Below are 23280 nucleotides of genomic sequence, written 5' to 3' on the forward strand. Positions count from 1 at the left end.
TTAGGTTCTTAACTTTTGTTCAAGAAATAAAGTAGAATTTTTTAATGATCTGGTCTTTAATGTCCAATAACAGTATTCTTGGAGGCTTTGGTAAGCAAAATACTATACTATTTTAATCCGATTTTGTTAAAATCAAACCTATACTGTAACCTTCACTATAATTCCCAATACATCTTGTATACAAAACAACATAACATGATAAAATGTCAAAGTTCCTCTTTTTATTTTTGAAAATAAGAACCTGTTGTAGAATTTTAGCCTAAAATGGTTCTTATGTGAAGGGTGCTTAAAAATGAAATTTTAGCCTAACAGGTTCTTAAATGTTAGGTTCTTATACGCGGGTTTTTACTGTATATCAAAGTCTCTCGTCCGAAAACTGGTTAAGAGTCAAATGAAATTAAATCATTTTTTTTGTTCATATTTTTTTTCCATACAGAACACAGGACTCTAAAACCAGCCAAAGGTAATTAATTCTTCAAGCTAAAAGACCCCTTCTGTCCACAAAGATTTAGTTATGGTGCGAACTTTCCTTTTATTCCTTGTGGAATATCAAGAGAAAACCAAAGCTAGCCCGCACACCTGTGGAGTGAATGGTCGCACGCATTTCGATGCGAGGCGTGGACGGCGCAAAGATTTGCCCCACACGCGTCCACATCGCGAGTCCCGCTTGTCTCTCGACAGCCCAAAGGCAAAGTTCTGTTTTTACACCTTAAGTGAAATGTTTCAATTCATAATGCGATGGTGATGCTGATGGCAACGTTGGAAGAGACAAATGATTACTATTATACAAAGCATTTTGGTTATTCTGTCTGTGCGTCATTGGCGATAACAGCTAAGAATTCCTCCTCGCGGGCTGACTGGGTTGTTAAGTCGTCGCTAAGTCGCCAGATTTTGATTCGCCCTTGTGAATCACCAGTAGCAACTGTTTGACGCCTGGAAGAGAAAAAGATAAAACCAAGTTGATTTGCTTTAGCTGTTTTGGGCCAAATATTGTTTAAGTAAGTTTGAGTTTACTCGGCTCTTGAAGGAAACGTGTCATGGATTTTAGCCAAGTTTAGACATACGATAATGGCCATTATAGTAAGTAAAAAATGAAAATAACCACTTTAAATAGTGAAGGAACATTTCAGCAACATGTACAGCAAATACAAAAGAAGGTACGGATGGTTAAAAACTGACGGATTTTGAAACGGATTGCGATATGGGTTTTTGAGAAAGTGTTGGGCTAAACAGTTTTCAAAGTTTATGTCGTTTGCTTGCAACTTTTAATTACAACGCCAAGGAGACATATTTGTTTGCAGTGAAGTAGCCATGGTTTTGTCATTTCGATCCAAAGTGTATTTTTACTCACTTAATGGCCATTTGTCATCATTGATGTAGTATTGATGTTCTTATATTCATTTTTGAACTTTTACTCTTCTATTTTACTTTCACTTTTTAACCATTTTTATCATATTTGTTATATTAGCAGGGCCCCACTGAAAACCACCTTTTGTGACGTGGGCTCCCTGCTAAATATCTTTTTATTATTATTATTATTATTATTATTATTATTATTATTATTATTATTATTATTATTATCCAAAGAAGTAATTTCCTCGCGAAGAAGTAAGTTTAAGAGCGAGTATGTGGCTTAACTTAATAAACTAGAAAAGACGCAGCCGTGACACAGTCCCTTTAAACGGGTTTCAAAAATTGGAACATGCTCCTACCAATCAAAGCAAACACAAAGTTTACCTCCTTATTAAATCACCATTTGCCTACGTTAAGAGCTAGGAGCCACACTAGCCTGCACGCAACGTCCTTTTTAGGGCCTCGTGCGTGCGTGCCAAGGTTACTTGGGCTGGTTCTTACTCACGGCCTCATGCATGAAAGCACAAAGTGATCCTGCTCGCGCTGGCAGGCTAAGACAAAGAAACTAACACAACAGTAACAACAAAGAAGAAACGAAATACCTTTGAAGGTTGTACTCGAGTGAGTACACTGGAGATTTGTTGGCCGTGACTTCTAGCGTGACAACTGGGTTTATGCGATCAACCTTAAAAAAAAGTATCAGAATCAGGAAAGAGGAAGCATTTTACGTCTTTCTATAAAGTTATTAAAACACAATTAGAAGTTTAAGACAACGACAAATGCTGTGGTATCACAAGCCACAGGCGAGTGTTTCCACAGCTTTTACGAGTTCTCCCAAACTTTCACGAAGCTCCCAGTTGAGGGCACTGATTTCAACATACACCCTGTTCTTGCAGTTTATATGTACGCCCTGTTCTTGTTCTAGTTCTGGTCTTGTAGTTCATACTCACCTTCAAATCATAAATAAGTAAGCGACCATCTGCAGTAACAACAGAAAACACTAAAGGCCGTGAGGGCGACCAACGGACTCTAAACAAGTACCCTGCTCCAGGCTCCACAGAGAACAGGGGCTTAGACTGTTAAAAAGAAATGACACCATTTCATTAGTGCACCGGTATGGCTCATCTAGGAACACAAAAGGATGCAGGATATTACCCACATACCTTAATTAGCTTAAAATCAAGGAAAACTGAAACATACATCACAGTGGTTTACAAAGATAGAAAAACAGCAAAGACGTATCAATGAAACAATCAAAAAGCTCTTTGAGCCACGACTGACTTGTTTTCGCCAAGTTTTACATTTGGTTGTCATACCTTGAATATATATGAGCAGTAGATGATTCAAACATTTCGTTGATACAATTAAAGAAGTAGAAATGAGGAAACATACGTGACAATTGCAGATAATCAGCGGTTTAATAGGAACCAAAATGTCTATTACATTGCTATAGGATCTCTGATGACTGATTCTGTCGGATTTATAGCTCACTCGAGAAGGTGTCAGGATGTTGCGTGAGACGTTTAGAGTTCGAATCTGTAGGAGTCAGTTTTTTCCCCTTCTTTTTCCTTTTTTTTACCCCGTAGCACTAAAATGGTTTGTTTATTATATCGCTCCGTAGTTATGCATTAGAGAATAAAAGCATTTACATGTAAGCCGTAAAGTAATTATGCTGTTAGAGCAGTTTTCAATTGAGTGTCGTAAAACCAAAACCAAAGCAATCACTCTGGCCACCAATCACAAAGGACACAGTCGATCCAGTGAACCAATCAAAACTCGAAGCAAATACATGTAGCTGGCACGAAACGTGGGAAAACGTGCGCGAGCGAGTCACAATTGGTTTTGGTTTTAGTTCTGATTGGCTGAGAAAGTGGCGCGAGAATTTTAAGCCAATCACTGAGCGTTGTAATGCAAAACCAAAGCAAACGCAATTTACTTTCGACACTCAAGTGAAAACTGCTCTAATAAATATATCAAAACAAGCAGCCACGCACACGATTTTAGCCAACGCCCTAAAACCCGATTTTATTTTCCAATGCTCGCTCATGTAGGACGCTAAGCTACAGATAGACACGAAAGTCATCGATCGATTAATGGCTCTCAATGTCCACTTTTTTGGCAGTCAATTACTTTCTACACGCATTTATCTGCCACATTATGTTTTTTTTGCCTTTTGTTTTTCTTGTCAAACCCCTTTAGTAAATTTAAAAGGCTGCCTTTAACGGCCGCCTTGCTACACTCTTCCTGTTATATCGGCTGCTTAGCTGAATTGCAAAAAAATATTTACAGTTGATGGACCAACCAACCAACCATGTGAGTGAAGCTTAGCTACCCACTATACTTCCTGATTTAAAAATTCAGTCGTAAAAAGGAATGAAGATTGCTACTATTAGTCGGGATTGAGAAGCATTAAGTGCTGACAGTGAAACAAGTTTCATTGAACCATTCACAAAGTGGCATAAACACTCCCTAATAAAAAATATCCCCATTTTTTCAAACTATTTAATAAAAATTAAAATACCCAAACTGTATTTCAAACTACTTTATAACTGCTCTTTCAAAAGTTCCCAAACAAGGCTATGTTCTGTCAATTTCACGATCAAAATATGCCTGACCTGTAACATTGAGTAAAGCCTGATGGAAGCGTCTGTACCACAAGTGAGAAAGAGATTTCTGTGATAAGGTGAACAGTCCACAGAAAACACAGGACCGAAGTGAGGGGAGAAGGCGAATGTCACTGGAGAACGCAATGCTACAGAGCTATGGACATCTACAAGAAAAGAAAAATACAGTATATCAGTTCAGTTTTTTTTGCCATTTTCAAGCGGGTGGAAATATATTTTTTCCCACTTTTTATTAAGATTTTATGAAGCTCAATTATGTTACAACAAGATATTAATAACACTTATCACCACTGGAATTACAGTTGTGTGCCCTATCATATTTATTAATTAAAGCTCTAAGATTGATTTAATCTAAGTTCTTAATCTACTTTTAATAAGGTAGCCATCTAGCCGAATTTACATTCTGTTTTTTTTCAACGCTAATTTTTTCAGTCTTGAATTTTTCCTTGACGATTTGTTTGAACACAGCGGGTGGAAATATGTCATTAGATGAAATAGAGTCTGTATCTGACGTCGCATCATTTTGATAAAATATTGAATTTAATTTTTCTTTAAAGTCTGCAAACTTATACATGGAAATAGGGTAAACTGCCTAAATCTGAGGAACAAAGCTGGTAAGGAAAGCGAACTGTCCCGTTTCAGTTTTCCGTACATTTATCCCAGCCAAGACCTAATCAAAAACTGTTGGTAGAGCTTACTGAAAACCGATAGGGCAACTGCATACTGTGTAGAACAACTGTATGGGGTTATCTCAAACCCAGTGTTATAGTTCCTTTCCTTTGCCAAGTTTAGAGTCAATGGAACCAGATGGGTCATAACCGCCAGAGCTTAACTGCAGTTTATTAAGCACCAAGCGGAGTGTTGTTCCTTCCCCTGGATGGGATACAAATCTATCGGGGGCTAGCCTTCTTAAACAGAATTGCAATCTTAACATTTACTTGTCAGTGGGGGTCCTCTTGATGTCATGGAGCATTTGAACACTCCCCCAGCCTCCGATCCCAGCACAAAAAGGGTGCGGTCTTCATGGGAAAACGACATACTTGTCACTAAAAACAAGATGAAGAAGAAGGTCAGTAAATCTGTGAACTGTGTTATAAGTGAAACAATACAAGAAACGTACGACTGTGTTTGTTTACTAAACCAAAGATGTGGGGTCTTAAACCAAAGAACTAATTGACTGATGAAATGAAAAGCAATAAAAAGTAGCCAATTATTGTATCATGCCATGTGATGCCACATGGCTTTGCTAAAAATTACTGCACAAAGGCAGTGGAGCTTGTGTTTCACTCCACTAAACTGCTTAAAGAAACATGGCATAGCTACAAGGAAACAGCTAGTAAAAGTGAAAAAATAAATTAATTACCTCCCATCTCAGAGTCACCCCGGGCTTTACTTAATCGCATACTCCGAGGAACACTGTCTGTCTGTAAAATGAAGCCACTGACCAGTTTGAGGTCATGCGACCCAGGAGACATTTGCCATACCAGGACTTTGCCATCTCCACTGATGCTGAGGATCTGGAAACAAGGAAACGTCTGAACTTGTAAACACTATTTAACAATAATTGTAATGATTACACAATGAGCCTGACTTTTCTATGAACAAGTAGTCACTAAGGTGCAACTAAATTGACTATCACTCAAGAAAAACAAGGGAGGGTATTCTAGTTGATTCAATAGACAGATTCCAGTCCGAAACCTATAATTTCATCTACAATTTGTTTTATTTTTGTGATTTTCCCATTATGTTTTTCATTACATTGTTTCTTATCCTCAATACATACTAACCAACAAAAATTACTTACTACTATTTTTTAACTAACTTTCTTTAACTAACTTTTTTTAACTAACTACTTTTAAAAACTCTACTTCCTGCTACCGCTCAAAAAAATGTGGACCAGAAAAATCATGCGCAAGATTAGTACCGGGTGAGCAATAAGAACCAGAAGAAAAAGGTGAACTGGGTCAACCATGTGAACTATGAGAACCATAAAAATCAGGAGTAGCAGGAGAACCAGGTGAACCAGGAGAACCAGGTGCACCAGGAGAACCAGGAGAACCAGGTGAACCAGGAGAACCAAGTGAACTAGGAGAAAAAGGTGAACCAGGTGCACCAGAAGAACCACGAGAACCAGGTGAACCAGGAGAACCAGGTGAACCAGAAGAACCATGTGAACCAAGTCAACCAGGTGAACCAGGAGAACCAGGTGCATCAGGAGAACCAGAAGAACCCGGATAACCCAGAGAACCAGGTGAACCAGGAGAACCAGGTGAACCAGGAGAACCAGGTGAACCAGGAGAACCAGGTGAACCAGAAGAACCAGGTGAACCAGGAGAACCAGGTGAACTAGGAGAATCAAGAAAACCCGGACAACCAGGTAAACCCGGAGAACCAGGAGAACCAAGTGAACGAGAAGAACCAGGTAAACAAGGAGAACCAGGAGAACCAGGAGCACCAGGAGAACCAGGTGCACCAGGAGAACCAGGTGAACCCGGAAAACCAGGAGAACCAGAAGAACCAGGAGAACCAGGTGAACGAGGTGAACGAGAAGAACAAGGTGAAAAAGGAGAACCAGGAGAACCCGGAGAACCAGGAGCACCAGGAGAACCAGATGCACCAGGAGAACCAGGTGCACCAGGAGAACTAGGAGAACCAGATGCACCAGGAGAACCAGATGCACCAGGAGAACCAGATGCACCAGGAGAACCAGGTGCACCAGGAGAACCAGGTGCACCAGGAGAACCAGGAGCACCAGGAGAACCAGATGCACCAGGAGAACCAGGTGCACCAGGAGAACCAGGAGCACCAGGAGAACCAGATGCACCAGGAGAACGAGATGCACCAGGAGAACCAGGTGCAGCAGGAGCACCAGGAGAACCAGATGCACCAGGAGAACCAGATGCACCAGGAGAACCAGGTGCACCAGAAGAACCAGGAGCACCAGGAGAACCAGATGCACCAGGAGAACCAGATGCACCAGGAGAACCAGATGCACCAGGAGAACCAGATGCACCAGGAGAACCAGGTGCACCAGGAGAACCAGGTGCACCAGGAGAACCAGGTGAACCAGAAGAACCAGGTGAACCAGGTGAGCCAGGAGAATTAAGTGAACCAGGTGCACCAGGAGAACCAGCTGAACCAGGAGAACGAGGTGAACCAGAAAAACCAGGAGAACCAGGTAAACCAGGTGAGCCAGAAGAACCAAGTGAACCAGGTGAACCAGGAGACCCAGCTGAACCAGGAGAACCAAGTGCACCAGGAGAACCAGGTGAACCAGGAGAACAAGGTGAACCTGGAGAACTAGGAGAACCAAGTGAACCAGGAGCACCAGGTGAACCAGAAGAACCAGGAGAACCAGGTGAACGAAGAGAACCAGGTGAACCAAGAGAACCAGGTGCACCAAGAGAACCAGGTGAACCAGGAGAACCAGGTGAACCAAGAGAACCAGGTGAACCAGGAGAACCAGGTGCACCAAGAGAACCAGGAGAACCAAGTGAACCAGGTGCACCAGGTGAACTAGAAGAACCAGGAGAACCGGGTGAACCAGGAGAACCAGGAGAACCAGGTGAACCAAGAGAACCAGGAGAACCAAGTGAACCAGGTGAACCAGGTGAACCAGAAGAACCAGGAGAACCAGGTGAACAAAGACAACCAGGTGAACCAAAAGAACCAGGTGCACCAGGTGAACCAGAAGAACCAGGAAAACCAGGTGAACCAGGAGAACCAAGTGAACCAGGAGAACCAGGTGCACCAGGAGAACCAGGAGAACCAAGTGAACCAGGTGCACCAGGTGAACCAGGAGAACCAGGTGAACCAAGAGAACCAGGTGAACCAAGAGAACCAGGTGCACCAGGAGAACCAGGTGAACCAAGAGAACCAGGTGCACCAGGTGAACCAAAAGAACCAGTAGAACCAGGTGAACAAGGAGAACCAGGTGCACCAAGAGAACCAGGAGAACCAAGTGAACCAGGTGCACAAGGTGAACCAGAAGAACCAGGAGAACCAGGTGAACCAAGAGAACCAGGTGAACCAAGAGAACTAGGTGCACCAGGTGAACCAGTTGCACCAAGAGAACCAGGAGAACCAAGTGAACAAGGTGCACAAGGTGAACCAGAAGAACCAGGAGAACCAGGTGAACCAAGAGAACCAGGTGAACCAGGAGAACCAGGTGCACCAAGAGAACCAGGAGAACCAAGAGAACCAGGTGAACCAGGAGAACCAGGTGCACCAAGAGAACCAGGAGAACCAGGTGAACCAGGTGCACCAGGTGAACCAGGTGAACCAGGAGAACCAGGAAAACCAGGAGAACCAGGAGAACCAGGTGAACCAGGAGAACCAGGTGCACCAGGAGAACCAGGTGAACCAGGTGCACCAGGAGAACCAGGAGAACCATAACAACCAGGAGAACCAGGTGAACCACGAGAACCAGGTGAACCAAGAGAACCAGGTGAACCAGAAGAACCAGGAGAACCAGGAGAACCAGGTGAACCAGGTGAACTAGGAGAACCAGGTGCACCAGGAGAACCAGGAGAACCATAAGAACCAGGTGAACCACGAGAACCAGGTGAACCAAGAGAACCAGGTGAACCAGAAGAACCAGGTGAACCAGGAGAACCAGGAGAACCAGGAGAACCAGGTGAACCACGAGAACCGGGAGAACCAGGAGAACCAGGTGAACCAAGAGAACCAGGTGAACCAGGAGAACCAGGTGAACCAGGAGAACCTGGAGAACCAGGAGAACCAGGAGAACCACGTGCACCAGGAGAACCAGGTGTTCCACGAGACCCGACTGCCCCCCAAAAAAATACATGCGAAAAAAAAAATACCTGCATGCCGAATAAAAAAGCATTTAAAATGGGCAACGAGACGTGCATTGAAATAGTTGTGTAAAAACTTTAAGGAGAACCAGGTGAACGAGGAGAACCAGGAGAACCAGGTGAACCAAGTGAACAAAGTGAACCAAGAGAACCAGAAGAACCAAAAAAGCATTTAAAATGGGCAACGAGACGTGCATTGAAATAGTTGTGTACAAACTTTAAGGAGAACCAGGTGAACCAGGAGAACCAGGAGAACCAGGTGAACCAAGTGAACCAAGTGAACCAAGTGAACCAAGAGAACCAGAAGAACCAAGAGAACCAGGTGAACGAAGTAAACCTGGAGAACCAGGAGAACCAGGTGAACCAGGTGAACCAGGTAAACCAGGTGAACCAGGAGAACCAGGTGAACCAGGAGAACCAGGTGAACCAGGAGAACCAGGTGAACCAGGAGAACGAGGTAAACCAGGTGAACCAGGTGAACAAGGAGAACCAGGTGAACCAGGAGAACCAGGTGAACCAGGAGAACCAGGTGAACCAGGTAAACCAGGAGAACCAGGTGAACCAAGAGAACCAGGAGAACAAGGAGAACCAGGTGAACCAGGAGAACCAGGTGAACCAGGAGAACAAGGAGAACCAGGTAAACCAGGAGAACCAGGTGAACCAGGAGAACAAGGAGAAGAAGGTGAACCAAGAGAACCAGGAGAACGAGGTGAAGGTAAACTACGAGAACCAAGTGAACCAGAAGAACCACGTGAAGGTGAACCAGAACCAAGTGAACAAGGAGAACCAGGTGAACCAGGAGAACCAAGGTCACCAGGAGAACCAGGTGAACCAGGATAATCAGGAGAACCAAGTGAACCAGGAAAACCAGGTGAACCAGGACAACCAGGTGCACCATGAGAACCAGGAGAACCAGGAGAAACAGGTGAACCATGAGAACCAGGTGAAGGAGGAGAACCAGGTGAACCAGGTGAACCAGGTCCACCAAGAGAACCAGGTGAACCAAGAGAACCAGGTGAACCAAGAGAACCAGGTGAACCAAGAGAACCAGGTGAACCAGGAGAACCAGGTGCACCAAGAGAACCAGGAGAACCAGGTGAACCAGGTGCACCAGGTGAACCAGGTGAACCAGGAGAACCAGGAGAACAAGGAGAACCAGGTGAACCAGGAGAACCAGGTGAACCAGGAGAACAAGGAGAACCAGGTGAACCAGGAGAACCAGGTGAACCAGGAGAACAAGGAGAAGAAGGTGAACCAAGAGAACCAGGAGAACGAGGTGAAGGTAAACTACGAGAACGAAGTGAATCAGAAGAACCACGTGAAGGTGAACCAGAACCAAGTGAACAAGGAGAACCAGGTGAACCAGGAGAACCAAGGTCACCAGGAGAACCAGGTGAACCAGGATAATCAGGAGAACCAAGTGAACCAGGAAAACCAGGTGAACCAGGACAACCAGGTGCACCATGAGAACCAGGAGAACCAGGAGAAACAGGTGAACCATGAGAACCAGGTGAAGCAGGAGAACCAGGTGAACCAGGTGAACCAGGTCCACCAAGAGAACCAGGTGAACCAAGAGAACCAGGTGAACCAAGAGAACCAGGTGAACCAAGAGAACCAGGTGAACCAAGAGAACCAGGTGAACCGGGTGAACTAGGAGAACCAGGTGAACCAGGAGAACCAGGTGAACCAGGTGAACCAGGTTAACCAGGAAAACCAGGTGAACCAGGTGAACCAGGGGAACCAGGTGAAAAAGGAGAACCAGGAAAACCAGGTGAACCAGATGAACCAGGAGAAGCAGGTGAACCAGGAGAACCAGGTGAACCAGTTGCACCAGGGGAACCAGGTGAAAAAGGAGAACCAGGAAAACCAGGTGAACCAGGTGAACCAGATGAACCAGGAGAACCAGGTCAACCAGGTCAACCAGGTCAACCAGGTGAACCAGGAGAACCAGGTGAACCAGGAGAACCAGGTGAACCAGGTGAACCAGGTGAACCAGGTAAACTAGGAGCACCAGGTGAACCAGGTGCACCAGGGGAACCAGGTGAAAAAGGAGAACCAGGAAAACCAGGTCAACCAAGTGAACAAGGAAAACCAGGTGAACCAGGTGAACCAGGAGAACCAGGTGAACCAGGTGAACTAGGAGCACCAGGTGAACCAGGTGCACCAGGGGAACCAGGTGAAAAAGGAGAACCAGGAAAACCAGGTGAACCAGATTAACCAGGAGAAGCAGGTGAACCAGGAGAACCAGGTGCACAGGGGGAACCAGGAGAACCAGGAGAACCAGGTGAGCAAGGTGAACTACGAGACCCAGGTGAACCAGGAGAACCAGGTGAACCAGGTGAAGGTGAACCAGGTGAACCATGTGAACCAGGAGAACCATGCGAAGGTGAAACATAAGAACCAGGACAACCAAGGAAATGAAAGTGACCCAGGAGAACCAGGGGAACCAGGTGAACCAAGTGAACCAAGTGAACCAGGAGAACGAGGTAAACCAGGTGAACCAGGTGAACAAGGAGAACCAGGTGAACCAAGAGAACCAGGAGAACCAGGAGAACCAGGTGAACTAGGTGAGCCAGGAGAACCAGGTGAACCAGGAGAACCAGGTGCACCAGGAGAACCAGAAGAACCAGGAGAACCAGGTGAACCAGGAGAACCAGAAGAACCAGGTGAACCAGGAGAACTAGGAGAACCCGGAGAACCAGGAGAAGCAGGAGCAGCAGGAGAACCAAGTGAACCAGGAGAACCAGGTGCACCAGGTGAACCAGAAGAACCAGGTGCACCAGGTGAACCAAGTGAACCAGGAGAACCAGGTGCACCAGGAGAACCAGGAGAACCAAGTGAACCAGGTGCACCAGGTGAAACAGAAGAACCAGGAGAACCAGGTGAACCAAGAGAACCAGGTGAACCAAGAGAACCAGGTGCACCAAGAGAACCAGAAGAACCAGGTGAACCAAGAGAACCAGGTGAACCAGGAGAACCAGGTGCACCAAGAGAACCAGGAGAACCAGGAGAATCAAGTGAACCAGGTGCACCAGGTGAACCAGGTGCACCAGAAGAACCAGGTGAACCAAGAGAACCAGGTGAACCAGGAGAACCAGGTGCACCAAGAGAACCAGGAGAACCAGGAGAATCAAGTGAACCAGGTGCACCAGGTGAACCAGGTGCACCAGAAGAACCAGGTGAACCAAGAGAACCAGGTGAACCAGGTGAACCAGAAGAACCAGGAGAACCAGGAGAACCAGGTGAGCCAGGTGAACCAGGAGAACCAGGTGAACTAGGAGAACCAGGTGCACCAGGAGAACCAGGTGCACCAGGAGAACCAGGTAAACCAGGAGAACCAGGAGAACCAGGTAAACCAGGAGAACCAGGTGAACCAGGAGAACCAGGTAAACCAGGAGAACCAGGAAAACCAGGTGCACCAGGTGAACTAGGAGAACCAGGAGAACCAGGTAAACCAGGTGAACCAGGAGAACCAGGAGAACCAGGTAAACCAGGTGCACCAGGAGAACCAGGTAAACCAGGAGAACCAGGAGAACCAGGTGCACCAGGTGAACTAGGAGAACCAGGAGAACCAGGTGAACCAGGAGTACCAGGTAAACCAGGAGAACCAGGTGAACTAGGCTTGTTGCCCGAATGCCAAGCATTTTGCCCGAAAAATGTCGCTGCTGGGGGGGCTGCAGCCCCCCCCCCCCCTGCCTCGTACGCCTATGGAACCAGGTGAACCAGGTGAACCTGGAAAACCAGGAGAACCAGGTGAACCAGGAGAACCAGGAGAACCAGGTGATCCAGGTGAACCAGATGAGCCAAGTGAACCAGGAGAACCAGATAAAAAAGGTACACCAGGTGAACCAGGTGACTTGTCAACTGCACAGAACATTTTGCACAAATTTCTATAATTGTAAGACTAAATGTCTACAGACTAACATCAATTAAATTCAACTTGATATAATGTATATGAAATGATTCATATATGAACTGCGGATGTATATGAGAGTGATAAATGATCGTCGCAGTGAATTTCCAATTTAAGCAATTGGAATAAAGAAGCCTGAAAAAAGTTCAGGGCTTCAACGGGATTCGAACCCGTGACCTCCGCGATACCGGTGCGATGCTCTACCAACTGAGCACAGGGGCGGATCCAGGGGGGGGGGTGGATTGGGTGGCTAGCCACCCCCCTTGATCCACCAGAAAAATGAAAATAAACACATTAAAATAGCAAATAAGGACAATGACACTGGGTAAGTGGAAAAAGGTGTTAATATTTTTAGCTAAAGTAAATTTGACATATTTGTTAACATCCACCTTCCTTAGCCAGGTGGCTGTTCAAAGTAAAGGACGGCCACTTTTCCGAAACAGGAGATTTTCGACAGCCTGTTTTACGAACTTCTGTGCTTGATGTAACAAAACATGTGGTATAATTAAAAAAAATTACATTCTTTTAAGCTTTCAAGAGTTGCTTTAGCCTTGCTGGCATGATTTTCTTCTCCATATTAATCTTTTTAGTAAGTTTTCTTACCGTTTTCTTCGCATCGAAGCGATTTCGATTCTCAAGCAAAGCCGCTATTCTAAAAACATTGACTTACCAAAATGTCCCCATGCCACTTTGCCAAGAGATAAAACTTTCCTTGCACGTGGGTGAGCAAAACAACGCATTCCTTCGTGAAAGTTCGTGGCTTTTCAAATTCAAATTTCAATCACTATTCATATAAGAACTAGAGTTTTTGTCCCAAATATAATTCAAGGTAAGTTGAGGAAAGAAGAGGTTTGCTAAATTATCAAGGAAAAACAGCGGTTTATTACTTAGTTGAAAAATGTTTTAAGATGCTCAAAATCGCGGAAATCACGTCTAAGAGGCTTCAAGTTCTCAAAGTTTTCTGAGGGGGCATGCCCCCAGACCCCCCTAGGGGGAAGGAGCCTACGGCCCTATGAAATATGGGTCTCAGGCTCGAACTAATTTGGACTCCCACTTTCAAAATCCTGTTCAAAAGCCTGATACCCCCCACCCCCACCGCCATAAAAAACCTGGGGCTTAAACAAGATAGTAAACAAAAATATTGGCAAACAGCCACCCCCCTTGGAAAAATCCTGGATCCGCCCCTGGAGCTATTGAAGCCACACATTGGGAGCGAGGTCAATTGTGAGTTCATATTTTCCCGCTTAAATTGGAAATTCACTGCGATGATCATTTATCACTCTCATATACATCCGCAGTTCATATATGAATCATTTCATATACATTACATCATTTCACTCCTCTCACGGGAAAATCCCGGGAGAATCCCGTTGAAGCCCTGAATTTTTTTTCAGGCTTCTTTATTCCAATTGCTTAAATTGGAAATTCACTGCGATGATCATTTATCACTCTTAAATTCAACTTGTAAAATACACACTTAGTAAGTTTTACATCAATTCTTTAATTATACCTGATACTTGGTGGCTTTAGAACTGGAATCTAGACTCCACAAGACCTAAAATGAAAACACAATTTATTGGAAAATAATCAAGGAAGGAAAATTATACAGACTTATTGCTACATGTACGTCATGATACTGAGTCATGAAAACATTGTGTCATCTTACAGTGTCTGAAGCTACAATTATTGCAGAATTTAAAACATGTTTTAAACAATGTTTCAAAATTCAGTGACTTTCTTCATGCGGTATATGTTGTGGTTCAAATTTATCTTTGGTTTATAATTTTTCAAACCAGTTCGATTTTTATTTCCCATTGTTTCAGATTAGGATAGTGAATAATTGAGACAATGAAATATGAAAATCAAAACTGGTTTAAAAAAATTTAAATTTTATGTAAATCTAGTTCTAGTATTTTTGTCGCTTTTTATACAAATATATGTCTTTTCTTAGATTTCTTATATAGCTTTTTAACTGTTTTTATTACTTTATTTTATTAACTATTTATTTTTAACCCAGGACCCATGTTGATAGCAGTTGTTATAACTGAAATGGTCATCCTGTATAAATATGTTTTAATTATTATTATTATGATTAAACCAAAGATAAATTTGAGCCACAACATAGGCAGCAATTCAAGCAAATTGAAGGGTATAGTTGGCGTGCTGAAACTATTATTGTGGTAACTTAAGGATATTATTTGTCCTTAACTGACTCCCTTCTCTTTGTCAGTTTGCTCATGGCACCATCTACAACAAATTGCCAAATTATGAATTACTATTTTTATGGGTTTTATTTACACAAAACAATATTTATGTCGCAGGGATGTAGCTATGAACCGACTGGCCAATTTCATCAGTTGAAAGAGCGCTTATCGCCAGATGAAATTAAAAGAGAGCTTATTGCCAGATGAAATTTCACAAAAAAACAAAGATCTGGAGTAGCCTTGAACGTTTACTGCCTGGTAAAATTCTTAGCAACATTGACTGTGTTGACTTTTTCGATGTACATGTAGCAAATCTGTACTGCAAAGAATTGCTCAGAACTACCTACAACCATGGTCACAAGTATTGGAGAATAAATATTTTCACACGTATTGCCCCTCCCCACCCCTATGCAATGTTGATAGAAAACATTCATCTGACACACGAGTGCGTCTTACCACTTGCCAACATTGAAAGGGGGAACGGGGGTACTGACACATATTTAACAGTTACTATGGTGATAAATTCATGTTTTTGAGAGCGTTTCAACCAAAAATGTCCATGGTTGTAGCTGCTGATTCAGGACCGGATTATTAAAAGAATCTGATACAGAGTTTGTACTTTGTTAAGGATTATGTTGTATGTTACCTTGGTAACTGGCTCGCGGTGTGAATCTGACCCCAGTCCAGATGTAGCAATAACAGTTTCATCCTCTCTCCCGGTGTCCCACACTTGTATCTCTCCTGAACATCAAATGTTAACTGATCAACACAACTTCCTACCTCAACATGTGTTCCTAGCACACTACCTCAACATGTGCTTCTATGTACACCTATTTTAAGGAATTGATGTATACATGTACTAGGTTGCTAACAAACAAATATAAAGGGGAACATTCCATATGATGTAGCATCCACAATGCAGGGGTTTCAAAATGTTTTCAAGTAGGCGTCAGCAACTGGAAGAGTAGGTGGCTGTGATAATGCCAAAACTTGCTTGTTTGTCACGGGTTGATTGCCATGACCAGAGTAACCAGTGACATATAATCAAGTAGCTGGCAGACGGAACTCTGGGGGTCACCAGCTTGTTTTGAAAACCCTGCAATGGGGCACTTACAATCTACTTTCAAGGAGACACCCACAGAGGGGCCCTTAACCTCCCATATGGAGGCACCGTTCATAAAGACCCCTTCTACAGGGACTCGAAATGTCCAAAATGAGGAAACATTTCATAAGGGACTCCTTTGAGATCCAAGGTGCCAAAACCTCCCATATAGGGATACCTTTCATAAAGGGTCACCTTCCATAGAGGTCCTGACCATGAGTCGTGATCTCATAGTAAGTAAGTAAGTAAGTAAGTAACGTCTTTATTTATAGAGGGTAGCACTTAATAGCTAAAAAGCTAACAAACTCGTGGCCCTCCTATTTACAAGTATTAAAAAATCTAAGATACACATTAAAAAATGTATAGTTAATAATGTTGCATCAATAATATAAAATAAATAATATAAAAAAAATCACATTTCTAGAAAACTGCTAATTAAAATGCAATAATATTATAAAAAAAAAACATCACCCATGTACCATTAAATGTTCCTCCAGCTATTACTGAGGGTAGTTTTGGATGAAATGCAATGCACATCAAACAGCTCTGTCAAAGCAAAAAAAAAAGGAATTAGCATGATATGCATTGTAGCATTGAACATAATTTGTTTTTATTAGTTATGAATATTGTGAAATAGCTGGGATTCTCGCAGGTATCCCTTTCTTCTAGAAAAAGCTCAAATGGTAGACACAACCCCTGTAAAGTATAATTAAAGACATATAGGTGGTTTTCACTGCCACGCCGCGAAAAAATAAATCCAAAACTATTGAGTCAAAAAATTCAAGAATATTACAGGTTGTAGAAAACTACTAATTAAAATATAAACTACTCGTCCAAGTCTCAGGTATGCACGCTATTCCGTACTCAAGTTATCCTTCAAAATGTTTCACGCAAATTTAGAGAGCACAGTGTGGAATCGCCATGTTGGAGCCCAACTGCTTGGGCTCCAACATGGCGGCCGGAAATCAATGAAAACATCTGGAGTCATATCTGGCATTAAATTTTGCTACAACAAGCGGTCAAATCACCCTCGTGAACAAGTAAACGTTCACATATTAAACACTTATCGCGAACCTCAACTGTCTAGATTGTTAAAAATCACAGGATGAGGCATTTTTGAAAGAAAACATGACAGCCTTCTGGCGGCCATCCCGGGGGGGGGGGGGGTACTCCATATAATGGCCTATACGGGGAGGCTCCGCCCGAAAGGGGTACCTTTTTCAGGCTTCAGGTATATAAAAGGGTAGGGATTTCACAAGTTTTGGTATACGAAAGGGTATGGAAATCTGTCATGTAGGTTTTTAAAAGGGCCTTTAGTTAAAATATTTCGAACAGACGCACTTTATGGCTGTATTATTTTAATTTATTTAGCGCTGCATAAAAATGACAAGAAAACGTCCTGTTCTAAGTCTATGCCATGTCTTTTAGGTATATGAAAGGGGTACCTTTTTCAGTAAAAGGTATACGAAAGGGGTACAATTTCTGTCAAAATGGTATATAAAAGGATAAGGGGTAAAAGCTTGGGGCGGAGCCTCCCCATATAAAACTTTTTTGAGTGCCCCCCCCCGGCGGCCATCTTTGATCTCGTGTGGTGTGAAACTCCAAAATTCAAAATGTTCTATCTTAAAGACGGCGAATACTATCGAGCTAAAAACCTTCAAACGGATATATATTAAGGACGTCTAATAGCCAGTGAAGGATAAAAACTCAGGGGTCTTACGATTCTGGGTTTTAGAATTTTGATGACGTCACATGAAAACCAAGAATAGAAATGAAAATCAGTTTTACTTACAGATAAGTCAATACTAGCGTCAGGCTTGTTTGGATCAATTGATCTTCTATCAATGTTCCAGGTACAGAGTGCAGACTGTGAAAGGAATGAATGAAAATGTTTCTGTCATAAAAACTCACAGGAAGATTATCATGTTACAGTACATGTTGTTACCGGTATTTGACATGGGTCAACCAACGTAACATGGATAATTCTATAATTACAAATTGCACCATGCCTCAAAGGTTGTGGTTTCTGGACAAAAAAAAATCAAAAAAAAATTCTCATTGTACAATGTACAGACAGGGATACTGTCATTTACCTTGTGAGTGCACCAATGCTCATGATCAAACCGTCCATATCTATTAAATGTTAAGTTCAAACATTCATGTATTGTATCTGGTATGGCTATCAACCTAGGATTATTACTGACACCTTGGAGATGACAGATGATGCTAAACACACAAAACCTCTATATCTTGTAAGTTAGTAATACATGATGTTTGAAATTTTTTCCTAATTTTAATGCAGCTATAAATAATGCTTTTGTCTGGAAAAAAACGACAAAACATTTGATGACAATGCTTGCAAGGATATGAAGCAGCAATCACAGATCCAGTAGAATTCCAAGATAAACCAGTAACCTGAAGCTGAAAAATAGGAAATGTATAATAATTATTAACTTTATAAATATATCTAAGATGTCGAATAAATTTATCTCTCTGTCTAAAATTATATTAGGCTCGAAGACCGGACCCGAGAATATGGCGGAAATCGAGCCTAAAATTTTATCTGCTCTTCCTATCACTGCAAAATACTTTTTTCAACTTTCTTTTTATTTTCATAGACATGATTATAAGATTATAACACCTTGACAGATTACAATCTATTAACAATCTTTGCCATTGCTCTACTGTAAGTGGCTAGAGGGGGGAATCAAATTCCTTGCCCATCCTTGAGATCCTCATTGTGTGTACAATGTACACCTCTACTGCATACCCCAGCTACCACCACTACTCAGTAGTAACACACATTTTTTTAAATTTATTAATTGAGTGCTGTCAGTAGCAGTAAATTTACCCAGGGCTCTGGATACAAACCAAATCTCCCAGCCTCCAGAATGAATTGCCAATCACCCAGGTGTGAAAGAAAAGTGTTTAATATAAAGTACTTTAAATTCACAGTTCATTTTGTGCAATTTAATTTTTATTAGAGAAATTTCAAGTTGATTTGGTCGATGTGTGTATATTGGTCGAGGTACATTGTATTTTTTGGTTTGCTACATGTATATTGGAAGGAGCACAAGGTTGCCAAAGGTGTGTGGGGGGTTAAGGCTGCTGGCATCTCTGATAATTTGTCAGACATTTATTGAAAAGCACGAGGACCACCATGCAGTACTTAGACTTACAGCTGGGTGCATACCGTATTTATTCGATTTAGCGCCCAACCTCGAATAAGTGCCCACCCTGAAGGTAGAAAAAGTTAATAAGTGCCCAGCCTCGAATAACCACCCACCCCCACCCCTCTAAATTGAGGGCACAAGAGGAATTTTGATTATATATTGTTGAAGTTGAGATTAAAATTGACTAACTACAATTAAATAACTATCCCAAAAAACGAGTTTTTTAGCTTTTTTACTGAAACTTTTAATGAATATTTAATTTCAGCTTTCATACACCTTCACATTTAGTTATTATAATTGTTGTTTTCTTGCAAAATAAACGTGCTACTTGCTTAAAATGGTGAAAATTTAATAAGCGCCCAGCCTCGAATAAGCGCCCACCCTCAAGGTCCAAAAATTTAATAAGCGCCCAGGGCGGTAAATTGAATAAATACGGTAAGTCTCGATATTCTACAGTTGCCTAGTAAACAAACACAACATACTTGTCAACAATCCCTACCTCTTCCTCAACCAGTGCGGCATTCATCAAGGTGTGAGTGCATGATACAGAACTTGTTGACTCGTCGACACTCACTTCAAAACCTGCAATAGAAACCAAATACAATAACCGAATTATTTGGCTATACCTCTAAATGAAAGTGGCAAAAAAGCCTGACCTAAATTAAAAGCTCAGTGATAGATTTCAATAGTGTGATACGATGATATGGGTGCTTATATAGCGCATTAACAAAGCGCGTGATCAATGCTATGGGATGAGACCGGACATGCAGCATATAAGGCGCCTATGGCAGCCCCTATCCGTCCATGTGTATGATCTCACCCCACCACCTAACCCATGGAATAGAACAGACCACAACCCCGGGAACTTCATGCCCTACTCTTTGCGATGAGTGTGTGGGTTCTTTAATGTCCCCTGCTGATTATAACACTGAAGATGCAGGAGACGGGGCCTACGGTTTATCGTCCTTATCGGAGAAGACTAGAATGTCTAACCAGATGTAATTACAAAGGCAGCACATTCTCCTCAGTTATTTTAAGACCCTGAGTGTTGGTCCAGTCTGGGAGTCGAACCTGAGACCTCCCGCACGACAGTCCGGCGCTCTACCAATGTTACATGTACATGTCTAAATTCTAATCATAATCAACTCCAAGTAGTATCCCTCTTTAACTTTTTATACATGACTGACTAAGAACATTTAAAACGGTTTAGATAATATACCGGTACTTTTTTTATGCAGCTGGGCTTCAAAAAACAATTGAATTCTAGCTTGCCCTCCAGACAAGCAACCTCCAAATTTTGCTTGCCCACAACAAAATGTATAGTTAACTTCTTTTGGTAGACAGCTTGCCTCACCTTTGGCCATTGAGCAAAGTGAGTAGGAAAAGATACTAGCCTGGCAGGAACAGTATATCTACTTGCCCTGGATGACAGTACGGCATTTTTTTTTTTTCAAGTCCTAATATAAAATTGCCTGAAAGATTGGTCAGGAGTAAAAGGGAGAGATTTCTTTATTGTAGAATATTTAGTGCAGATTTCTTGTTTCTTACCATCAAAAGCATGACTTGTTGTGTTAGCTTGTAACTGCCGGCTTAGGTCAGGATACACGCGTAGTATGAAATTCACAAGACCCTGATTAAAAAGAGATAATCCTTTATAATGAGCTTCTACATGTAGCTAAGAATTCCCAAAGAAGGGAGAATTTGGCCAATATCCAGTCACCTTGACCTCTCAATTGGTTGTGAACCCAAATGAATATATAATCTACCAGTAATACAGTAAATAAGCAGAGTTAATTACCTGATTCTCCTCCTCACAAACAAATACAAGTTTGCCTTTTTCATCTTCTTCTTCTGTTTGAACCTTGAGCAGACAGTTAAAATCCATAAGCATTAAAAAACAAAAAAAAAATTATATAACAAAACACTTAAGGCCAGTTTACGTGAGGAATTTTTAGGCTTGTTAAGACGAGGAAAAATGGCCAATTTTGAAGTGACAAAATATTTGCTGAGAAGCTGGCATGTTAACGTTTGACTTTTATATAAAAGTTGTCACATATGAAAAATTGCTCGTGTAGATGACTGGTCACATGACAGCATATGTGGTCCTTGATCTCCCAATCTTCCACTGGGCACTGTGCGCATGTATCTCAGTGTGCATTGCTGCTGTCTAAGGTCATTACTGACGCACTTAACTTTGAACTGTTGACAAATAACTGTTGTGCCATCTACACAATCAAATATATTTGTTACATAAAAATTGTCACATACAATAAAATTGCTGACTGGCACCATGGGTATAACAGGGAGTTTTGTTCCCCTCAAGATTCAAAGTCTCAGGGGAAGAAAAGTCACTGTTTTCCCAAGGACCAGTCATCAAATGCTTATAAATAATTATCTTCTACCTCTTGATCTACTCTGTGAACTGATTGTACATCAGCTTCGTAGGTGATAATCTCACTGGTTTGAGCAACTGCATCTTTGACTCATCTGTAAAAATATAATATAGGCAGATATACACAGTAAACACTATGTTATATATATATATGTTGCATTTCATTGTTTCAATAACAAAATGCTTGAAGATGAAGTATTCAACATGACACGAGCAGGGACAAAGATAATTCTGAGTCCCCGAGGGCGAACCCATGCATGGCCCCCAGATACCGGTTGGGCGCTCAACCAACTGAGCTACGAGAGACTCGTTGTGAGCTGGCCATTTACTAGGTGATAAGTGACACACGTCCTGCAACTGCTAGGACAGCATGTCATCATCGTTTGTAAAATACATGATTTAGCCGGGACGACAGCCGGCTGGGACAAAGATATTCTGAGTCAAATTTATCTTGTCCCATCTTGTGTCATTTGAATACTTCATCTTCATTATTTATTACCAAGCTTAAAATTTACCATCTTTATTATTTACAACAAAATGCTTGTTTCAAAATAATGTTTCTACTAGTCTCTGTTTGAGCAGGATAATGTACCTGGCTGTCTCATATACACCTGTCCAGTTACATGTACAACTATCAAGAGTCACCGGAGCTTATCCCAGTTTCCGTATCAGCTACAAGTGACTAGGAGTACAGTATTTCCCCACATCCCCCGGGAGTATTGCTACTCCTCTCTGGAAGGGATGCTAGTCCATTTCAGTGTTTCCCCCGGTATTTAATATATTCACTGGTACTACCATTTATGCACAAGGGTGGAGAGAGACACTGTTCAGTAAGCTAGACTAAAGCATCTTCCCCAAGAATTGTGGGGGGGGGGGGGAGGGGGACTCTGAACCTCCCACTTCCTGTACCTTATACTCCTGGTTCCTGTCTCTCTGTGCTACATGTATTTCTTTTATTGCAAACTATTACACAATGCTGTGCAGTTTTTCTCAATTCTCTCGGTTCCTGCAACTGTGGGAATCCCACTTCCACCCTCTCATCTCCCACTTCCCACCCCTATTCTCCCAGGCTCCCATCCCCCTGTCCCCCTCTGCAAGAATACAACAAAATGACCACAGCGCTAGCCAGCTGGGTGGCTCAAACCTGGATCATTCAATATGGAGTCCAGCATGCTAGCCTTTAAGCCACCATGACTCCTGGCCTTATAACCTTCATGTATTCATTCTTGTAAAGATTTTACTAGTTATTACAGATTTTTTTTTCCAATAATTGTTGTCTGCATGTGAGTTTATAAGTTGACTTGCTGTACTGTAGATTTAGTAAGGAAAAAGCCCTGATATATATAGGCGAGCATGCACAAAGCAGCTTTGCAGCTTCAATTTTGAAGCAAAATATTAGCAGAGGACATGTTCTGATGAAAGACTACCCGAAGCATGAGCCAAAATTTGTGATTTTTTGGTCAAAATTTCCCGCCATAACTCATCCTACCTTTCAGTTTTCCACGATGAGAGAAATTCTACAGCTTCTTGTGCTTCATCGCTAAACATAATATTACAAGGGTGAGATAAGTTGTTCGAAATCCAGAATAATTTCTTATTTAGGCCTTCTCTGTACAGCAAAATTTTTAACTTGTCTTGTTTTGGGGCAATCCAATATGGCGACCGATCTCTTTACCATATTTGGAAGTGGTAACAGAGCGCT

At 42.2% G+C, this 23280-nt stretch overlaps 1 protein-coding gene across 1 annotated transcript; it reads right to left on the minus strand.

Moving 5' to 3' along the window:
* Positions 1–662: 662 nt before the first annotated feature.
* LOC144642727 (cytoplasmic dynein 2 intermediate chain 2-like) lies at positions 663–23245 on the minus strand. The gene is given in 17 exon segments (XM_078501774.1): positions 663–933; positions 1956–2038; positions 2304–2429; positions 3969–4123; positions 4916–5023; positions 5341–5494; positions 14218–14262; positions 15558–15652; positions 16493–16559; positions 17806–17880; positions 18107–18142; positions 18378–18434; positions 19686–19768; positions 20735–20816; positions 20985–21047; positions 21589–21673; positions 23068–23245. Coding segments are annotated over 17 exon segments (1506 nt in total). The 5' UTR covers positions 23127–23245; the 3' UTR covers positions 663–800.
* Between the last annotated feature and the right edge of the window lie 35 nt (positions 23246–23280).

Source organism: Oculina patagonica, chromosome 2, assembly GCF_052425735.1.
Source record: "Oculina patagonica isolate OP01 chromosome 2, crgOcupat, whole genome shotgun sequence".
NCBI lineage: Eukaryota > Metazoa > Cnidaria > Anthozoa > Scleractinia > Oculinidae > Oculina > Oculina patagonica.